Source organism: Mesocricetus auratus, unplaced genomic scaffold (assembly GCF_017639785.1).
Source record: "Mesocricetus auratus isolate SY011 unplaced genomic scaffold, BCM_Maur_2.0 Super-Scaffold_100020, whole genome shotgun sequence".
Classification (NCBI taxonomy): Eukaryota; Metazoa; Chordata; class Mammalia; order Rodentia; family Cricetidae; genus Mesocricetus; species Mesocricetus auratus.
In genome coordinates this window covers 330,513-339,735 of record NW_024429201.1, presented here as the reverse complement: position 1 = coordinate 339,735, position 9,223 = coordinate 330,513, and the positions used below count along the sequence as shown (strand labels likewise).

The following is a 9,223-nucleotide window of genomic DNA, read 5'->3' as shown; positions in this document are numbered from 1 at the left end:
TGGCCTCCAGATCCTGTCCTGATGTTTCCATTGTTTGCCAAACCAAGAACCAAAGTGAAGTCTCAACACAGCCAAAGTGAAAAATACAACTGCTTTGTCTGTGTGGAAATGGTAGGCACTGTTAGAATCACAGAAGCTAATACATTGCAGAAGCTGACACATTGCAGAAGCTGGCTAATACTGTCAATTTGGGCAAATAAGCAAGTGGATCTTAAGTGTGCCAGAAAAGGTGGAGGGGGCACTAGAAGATGGGCTATGGAGAGTTTATCATGAAAACACTTACCTAGGACTTTGGGAGGGGCATCTAAGCCGGTCTTAGCATTCTACAATATGGCTATGAGGTGGCCATGGTGGAAGCACCCTAGCACAGTATTGAAATGCTGAGGAACTCCAGGAGAGATAAATAAATGTTTGATTCGTTATGCAAGACTGAACAAACCCACCCAACATCCCAAGGATGGTGCCTTCATTAAGGCTATCCAAAGTGCACTGCGTGTCAAGCAAGCAGAGCCTCCAACTTGTGATCTGGGCATTACCAGATCAGTAGAGTCATCAAATCACATGAGCATAGCAGCAATCCACCCTCATTGGAATTGATACCTACTCCACCTATGGGTATGCATTTCCTGCCTGCAGCGTGTCATCCAAATAATCATGCCAGATCCTAGAGCAGTGGTTCTCAACCTTCCTAATGCTGGTCCCTTTAATATAGTTCCTCATCCTGTGGTGACCCCCCAGCCATAAAATTATTTTCGCTGCTGTTTCGTAACTGTAATTTGGCTACTGTTGTGAATCATAAATGTATGTTTTCCAATGGTGTTAGGCCTTGTGAAAGGATCATCGGATGGCACCCTCCGAGGAGTCACGATTCACAGGTTGAGAACCACTGTCCTAGAGCAAACTTGATTCATTGTCATATCTGATAACACTGCCAAGGACTACAGAGTCCCCTTGCATCACCATACCCCCCAGAGCTGCTTAAAAAACTAGTACAAACAGAACACGAGTGGCCTAAGGCCCAGATGTACTAGTAACCTCAGGGCTGGTGTGCTGTTCTCTGGCAATCAATGTGCATGTCTTAACAGTGGCTTCCATTTCCCTGGCTGTTTAAATTCACAGGTGTGGGAACCCAAGGCTGGATGTAAGACAGACTTATTTCATTAGTGACTTGAAGGTTTTTGTATTCCTTCTAATAGCCTTGGCTGAAGTAGATAAGCAGTTTGAGTTCCCAGGGAGCAAGGAGGACATTTTCACTGGGAACCCCAATAAAGGCTCTTGTGAGTGGAATCTCTGAGTAACACGGTTGTTGAGGCTGCCCCTGCCAGTGGGCAAGCAGGGTAAGACTGGAAGAGCTACGCTGATGAATGTGGTTGACTCTAAGTGTAATAAGGAGTACAGAAGGGTCAGGAACCCGAGAGATGCCGATGATGACAGAGCAGGCAGTGACAGCAATTGTGATCTACCAAGGGAAAAGCAAGCGAGGACTCGACTCCTTTCCTGATGACAGTTTGGGTCATGCTACTCAGCGTAAACCAGTGGAAATGATGGTCAAGGGTGAGGAAAAGTCAGGGTAGCTGGTGGAAGAAACAGTTGAGAGTCAAGTTAGAGCCTCAGCCCCTAACTGGCAGCATCAGCATCACCTGGGAAGTTGTGCTAGAACTAACTACAGGCCGGACAGTGACGGTGCATGCCTTTAATCCCAGCACTTGGGAGGCAGATGCAGGTGGATCTCTGTGAGTTTGAGGCCAGCCAGGTCTACAAAGCTACACAGAGAAATCCTGTCTCAAAAAAACAAAACAAAACAAAACCTAACTACAGACCACGTTAGTCATAGATTCCAATTCACAAGTACCCTTACTGGAGTTGTAGTGAAAACATCCTCCTTGTCCCTTGAGAACCCAAAAGGCTCATCTACTTGAGTCAAGGTTTTTGGAAGGAATACAAAACCCTCAAATCACTGATTGTTAAGGCTCTGCCCCCCAAGGATTCACTGAATCTAAAGGCCTGGAGTTGGGGCCTGCTGTTCTGGTAAGACTAAATAAGTAGTTCTGATGGGTAGAGTCTGAGAGCCGTCGTTACAGCTCTGATAACCTGCCGAGTCTTTCCAGGTACCACCACCTGCAAGGAACAGGGATTTTACATGGAGCAGGGCATCCAGACAGGTTGGGTTAGTCTCCATGCACAACTTCAGGTCCTCCCTGCCATACTGCTTCCTCCAGCCACCAATGCAGTAACCATTTCCAGGCAAGTTTGGAAGGCTCGTACAGGTCCTGTTTGGCAGTATGCTGCCTCAAACCCATACTCTGACCTTTTCCTTCCTGTCTAAGGCTTCTCTAATGCAAAGGTCCAACAAGTACAAAGAAACCACTTGGAGGGCTGGAGAGATGGCTCAGTGGTTAAGAATACTAGCTGGTCTTCCAAAGGTCCTGAGTTCAATTGCCAGCAACCACATGATGGCTCACGGTCATCTGTAATGAGATCTGGTGCCCTCTTCTGGCATGCAGGAATACATGCAGACAGGACACTGTATGCATAATAAATAAATAAATCTCAAGAAAAAAAAACCACTTGGTATTCACACAGCATTATCTGGAAATTTGGAGGACACCGCTGACTACCCAAAGGTGAATGGGGCCTAATAAACCTTTCCCCTTTCATTCTGTGGGCAGACCCTTGAGATGCGGTGTACACAGTGCTTCCCGAGATCCGTGGGACTGAATGGCAGTCACCTGTGCCACTGGTCAACTCTGGTAACATCTTTGTGTTGGCTCTTCCTGCTCTTCTGGCCTCACTATTATGCTGTGGGATCACTTCCCCAATAAACTACATTAGAGCCTTTGTCATTGGCTCTGTTTAGAGGAATCTCATCACTGTGGCTACTCCTTCTGTTCTCCTGCTCCCCCACTGTTGTCCACTCCAAGTGGCCCTCCTTAAAGGTCTAATCCAAAGTAGCATGCTTATAAAATTAGGTAGTCCTGTGGGAAGCCTGCATGGCATCTCCCACTACTTGTCTTTTTTTTTCTTTTAAAAACGTAAAAATAACGTAACAGTGAAGCCAGTGTTTATCCCTAGATCACAAATGGACTTGGGAGCCCATTCCCTATAGAGGGATACTATTGCAGCCCAGATACGAGAAGGAGGGCCTGGGCCCTACCCCAAATGATGTGACAGACTTTGATGATCTCCTGTGGAGGGTCTCACTATCCCTGGGGAGTGCCTAGGGGGTGGGTTGGGGGGTCCATGGGAAGCAAGGGAGGATGGAAGGGCAAGGGAATGGGGGGATGAATATGTAAATAAGAGTGCTTCTAAAATGAATTTAAAAATGAAAAAAGCATAGCCGGGCCTTGGTGGCACACACCTTTAATCCCAGCACTCAGGAGGCAGAGGCAGGCGGATCTCTGTGAGTCCGAGACCAGCCTGGTCTACAGAGCTAGTTCCAGGACAGCCTCCAAGACAATACAGAGAAACCCTGTCTCAAAAAAACAAAACAAAACAAAATAAAAAAACAAACATAAAAATAGTTGCTAGCAGGTGTCTGTGTTGTGTACTAAGAATTTCCTACTCGCAGGAGAAGGGGCTGGCTTTGCTGTTTCCTCAGAACCTTAAGCAGTGCCTAGAACACAGCAGTAAATACATACATTTCTCCTTCAAGTAAATGAATGGTGAAGTATGACAAGAAGACAAAAATCCCAAGTCAAGCCCAAATCGAGGCTAAGAGTCTTTGGTTGGGATGGGGTGATATACATATGTCAAATTTAAATTTTATTCAAAAATTACAAAAATGTTTTCATCCAGGTTGTCTATGAGAAAAGTTAAAAGCAGAACCTTTGTCCCTGGTTAGTTCCCAGCTGCCTGATATGACTTATAAAATGGAACAGAATTTAGATGTGTGTCTTATGCCTCTGTAGATGCGGGATCCTTTCTTTAGGTCCTTTTCTTTGGGTTCTGGGAGTATCATCACTGGCACACTTTCCAGAGCCTTTTTTCTTTGCACTCGATGTAAAATGATTCTGTAGACCCCCGTGATGGAGCTGCGAGCATCTCTCCCCGGGTTATTGCGGATGTGCTCATCTGTAATCCCCAAGTGTTCTAACGTGCTTTTCACCTCGCTCTCCTCCTCTTCGAGGCTGCTGGCTTCTGACAAATGTTTAGGATCCAGTTGGAAAGGTTGCAAAGGGGCGGGGCATGGTACCCCTCGCATCCACCCATTGTTCATGATGTAGCTGATGCCATACCTCTCTGTGGGGACGGGCTGAAGGACTCCTCGGATGAGCCTGTGGCAGGGCTCTGACACATGCTGGGGTATGCTGTAGGTCCCCTCAAGGATGCTCTTCTTTAGTTTGGCCACTGTCTCTGCTCGAAATGGCATTGTACCCGTCACCATGAAGTATAAAAGGACCCCTAGTGCCCAGATATCCACATAGACGCCAACATAGTGCTCATCCCGGAAAAGTTCGGGCGCGGCATAGGGAGGAGACCCACAGAAGGTGTTCAGCATTTCACCTTTCTTACTTACGGTGCTGAATCCAAAATCTCCCACCTTCACACATGTGCTACTGGTGTAGAATACGTTTTCTGCTTTCAGATCTCTGTGAATAATTTGGTTTTCATGCTGTGAAGAAAACATGGGGGAACCTGTGTCAATTTTAAGCTAAAGGACAACTAGACAATGTATCCGGTTTCTCTGCGGCATAACCACAGAAGTTCAATATTAGCAAACTCTATCACAACCTTTAACCCAGTATAATGCCTTCACCCCCACAAGTAGAGCAAAGGTTTGATGAATCTTTTGCGGGGTGAGGATTGGAATTTTGCCACACAGACTCTGGAATTCATGCCAGAAAAAAGGACCCATATCTTATGCAACAGCACAATTCTGAAACAATCAAATAACAAGCCTTCCTTTTTGAGATCTTGCCTGATTTTTTCTTTTTTCCCTTGACTAAAACCATGAGCAGAAGCCGGGCGTTGGTGGCGCATGCCTTTAATCCCAGCACTCGGGAGGCAGAGGCAGGCAGATCTCTGTGAGTTCGAGGCCAGGCTGGACCGGCAGCCTCCAAATCAATACAGAGAAACCCTGTCTCGTAACCCCCCCCCAAAAAAACAAAACAAAACCATGAGCAGAAAGTCTTGGGGCCTGCTCCAACCTCCTTATATAACAACAAAAAGGAGAAGGTTGAACTTGGTGGCTTTCTTGCAACAGGTTTCTTGCTATGTGTTGTGAGTATGTGTCTTTTCCTGCCCTTATACTCTAAACTCAGGCAATCCTCTTGTGAACTTTGACCTATTTAGCTTTAAAGGCTTGGGTAAAGGTTTATTGCTATTTGTCTCAGTGAGCCCTTGGGGTAACAACGCAGGCTTTGTAAGCTGGAACTGGTCCAGTTTACATTCAGTTCCTTCAGCATGTAATATGAACATCACTTCATAAAATGAGACGCTGACACCTACCTCGTGAGGCTGCTATGAGAACTATAAACGATACTGTGTGGGCAGTGCTTAGCGTGGTCCTTGCACATAAATTCAGTGACATCTATGACTGCAGTTCAGCCTTTCTCTTTTCAGAGGCTGGACTGCAGGGAGATATGTCAGGACACAGGGCATCTGTGGACCCCTATCTGTACTATCTGCTGGGGTCCCTGCTGCTCTCCTACTTGGTATCTGGTAGTTAAGTGGACAAGTCAAGTTCCCTCTGTGTGCCCATCAGAATGGCTGGCTCTAGGGAGCATATAGAAAAAAACAGTCTTGGAGGAGTTAGGCGGTGTGTGTCACAAAATCCAGCTTTGTAAAGAAAGAACTCCATAACTAAAGGATGACCTAACAGCATTAATATGTGGGGCACAGAGGCAGTAAGAACTGGGCAGGGGAGAGAGTAGGATGTCAGTCACTGAAGATGAGAAAGTTTGGTGTTAGCTGGCCTGAGACGGAAACAAATTTAAGAAAGGGAGAGGGGAACTGGTTGGTCATGAAGTGTGGATAGGACTAAAATGTGAGACATGAGATGAGGTATAAAGGCATCCCGTATAAGAAAGGAGGGCTGAGGAGAGATGACAAGCTATCTGGGAGGTAGAACATGGGTTTAGAGAAAAGAGTGGGCAATAAATGAAGGATGCTCATCTGGCTTCTCTGAGTGGCTCCTATAACTTCTGGAGAAGTCACGCACCTGCTGTGTACCAAGATCTTGAACGTTGCTTGGGAGGCAAGGACCCTGGTCACAGCCAAACTTTTTTTTCCTTTCCTCGGTGTAACAGTCCTGGCTGTCCCAGAACTCACTTTGTAGACCAGGCTGGCCTCAAACTCACTGAGATCTGCCTGCCTCTGCCTCCCAAGCCTGGGATTAAAGGCATGTGCCACCACCGCCGGGTTAAACTTCTGACTCTTACAGAAGGTCCAACTGTCTGCAATTGCAGAACCCACCTTCTCCGAGATGTTTACCTGATAACAAACCAAAGCCCCATGATCCCACAGCAGGTGGAGCAGCGGGAGCCCCAGCTTACCATGTGCTTCACCGCGGACACGATCTGGGAGAAGATGAGCTTGCTTTCTGGTTCAGAGAGCTTCCCCTCAGTGCTGATTTTCCCGAAGAGCTCCCCACCTCCTGCATACTCCATCACCAGGTGGAGCTTGGACAGGGTCTCCACGACTTCATAAAGGCGGATGATGTTGGGATGGTGTAGCTTTTCCATGCTGGAAATCTCTCTGGATAGCAGCCTTTGGGTTTTCTGGTCTAACTTGGTCTTGTCCAGAATCTTAATGGCCACCTTTTCTGGAAAGAAAAAAGGTCAAAGATTTTGTTGTTGTTGTTTTATTTTTTAATGAAAAATGTGTATTTAAAGCTGACTGGGTTCTGGATGGTCTCCTTTATCCTGTCAGACATGAAGGTTTCTTGGTTCCCAAATCAACAGAAATGAAAAAATAATTCTCAAATTCATTATCAATATCCACACACAGGTTTGGATGCCAACTCCGGCCTCCCAAAGGAGTTCTAACTTGTCATCTTCACCTGGTTTTCCAAGTAAAGTTAAAACTCCTAGACTTAGCACAGAGAGCATGTCTTGATTAGAAGGGGCTTCTGTCTTCAGTGTTAGCCTGTGGCTCCTGCCCAGCTTCTCCTCCAACTAACCCCCTTCAACCTGGTGGTCTTGAAACAGCCAACATTCATGTGCAGGACCATTTCTTTATCCAGATCATTCTATCAGTCTGTTCCTGCTCTTGACTCGGTTCATCCCTGGTGACTGCAAAGCTAGTCTCCCATGGCACCTACTTAATATGACCGTGACACCCAGGCTCTGGGTGTTAAGAGCAGCCTATACATACTGTCTTCCCTATTATCTTCACTCTCCATGCAAGAACTATGTTTTATTTTGCTTTTATCTGTGCCTGACATATAAAGTCCAAGACACACAGACATACTCTGTGCATGAAGAAATTGGCCCATCCCTGTACGGTTGGAGGGAGGATTACTTGGTGCAACAGGTCTGAACAGCAGTTTAGTACAATGTGTTGAAATCTCAAAGATGATACATACTTTAATCCAGCCATTTCACTTTTAGCAATTAATCTTAAAGAAATAACCTGATATGTGTACAAGGGTGCGTGTGTGAACAGCCAGCAAGAGACGGTTCATCTTTGCTCATAACAGTGTGTCCCCAGATGCTAGTCATCTGTACTTATTGCTGTGAAAAGATGTTAAATATGGAAGAAACGTAAGGGAAATACAAATCTTTCCAGCATAGAAAAATATGGTGAGACATTTTATTAAAATGTTTAGCTGGGCATTGGTGGCACACACCTTTAATCTAAGCACTCGGGAGGCAGAGGCAGGCAGATCTCTGTGAGTTCGAGGCCAGTCTGGTCTACAGAGTGAGTTCCAGGACAGCCTCCAAAACAATACAGAGAAACCCTGTCTCGAAAAAACAAACAAAAAAAGGTTTAGAAGAGCTCTCTACTTTTTTTAATACTAAAATGGCCTTGAATTCACTATATGATTAAAGATAACCTTGCAGCTCTTACCTCTTGCCTCCATCTCTCCAGTGCTAACATTACAGGCATGTGGTACTAACATCTACTTTTTTTGCAGGGCTAGGGACTTAAGCTAGGATGCATTGTGCATACTGTGTGAGCCCTGTGCCAACTGAACTATACCCCAACCCTAGAAGACTTATCTCCTAATTAGAGAATCACAGATAGTTTTTCTATAAATTTTGAAATGATTAATACTTGTGATTTTTCTACAATAAATATAGAGCACATGACAAACATGTCTACCATCGAAAGTAAATGAATCTTGAGTTCATAGCACAACATCATTTCATTGTTCAAATTTGGCCAGAAGACGCTAGCAGACAAGCCAAGACGACGGCATACTGGGTCTCTGACCTGCTTGCAACACACCTGCTTCGAAGAACTTTGGTACAGTGTGTTTGGCATGAAAGTAGATGCAGCTGGCTCAGCAGGCATTGTCATTAGCATGTCAAAGGTCAATTCAACTTCTGAAATGGACAGAAGTAGTAATGGTGTCTCATGTGCGGAGTGCTTCTGTTGGAAGCAATACTGAGCGGTGAGGAGGCAAACCATGAATAATTAAGGCCCAGTCTGGCTGTTTCCACAGGCTGTCAGGCCAGCTAATGGGCTTCCTCCTCCATCCACTGGGCATTCTTCCTCCTTGGTCGCCTCTTTTCCGCCTTTCAGTGGTCAGCGCTGATTGCCTCTCGCTGTCACCCTAAGCCAACGTTTTGTGCGGTCTGTTGGGTGAGTTGTTATTGCAAGAGCTAAAATTCCACCTCCCAGACTTGCAGTCTCTGCAGAAGGGGTTTCCCCTGCTTTCTGCCCTCTCCTTTGCTCAGGTTCACAGAACAGTACTGATCTCATGCACTGTGAGTGTTCAACAGTGGGCGGCAGTGGGGATCTCAATCTCCCTTTACTAGAACCCTCCTGTTAACTTCATGGCTTTAACAAAGGCTTCCCTTCCCATCCAGGACTAGAGTAGGGTGGGACAAGAGCTGTTGGAGTGAGTGCCTCTTTGCTTGTTTGTTTGTTTGGTTTGGTTTGGTTTTTCGAGACAGGCTTTCTCTGTAGCTTTGGAGCCTGTTCTGAAACTCCATCTGTAGACCAGGCTGGCCTCGAACTCACAGAAATCCACCTGCTTCTGCCTCCCAAGTGCTGGGATTAAAGGAGTGCATCACCACTGCCCAGCCAAGCGTTGTTATGATCCAGTGAGAGAATG

At 46.0% G+C, this 9,223-nt stretch overlaps 1 protein-coding gene across 2 annotated transcripts in view; it reads right to left on the bottom strand.

Annotated features, from left to right (window-relative positions):
* Positions 1–3,725: 3,725 nt before the first annotated feature.
* The window catches only part of Nim1k (NIM1 serine/threonine protein kinase), a 41,778-nt gene continuing 36,280 nt past the window's right edge, over positions 3,726–9,223 (bottom strand). For both annotated transcript variants that reach the window (XM_040728870.1, XM_005082787.4), the window contains exons 3-4: positions 6,495–6,763; positions 3,726–4,612 (exon numbers count right to left, since the gene is read on the bottom strand). In XM_040728870.1, the coding sequence (XP_040584804.1) occupies positions 3,863–4,612; positions 6,495–6,763 (1,019 nt within the window). In that variant the 3' untranslated portion in view covers positions 3,726–3,862. The remainder of the gene's footprint in view (positions 4,613–6,494; positions 6,764–9,223) is intronic.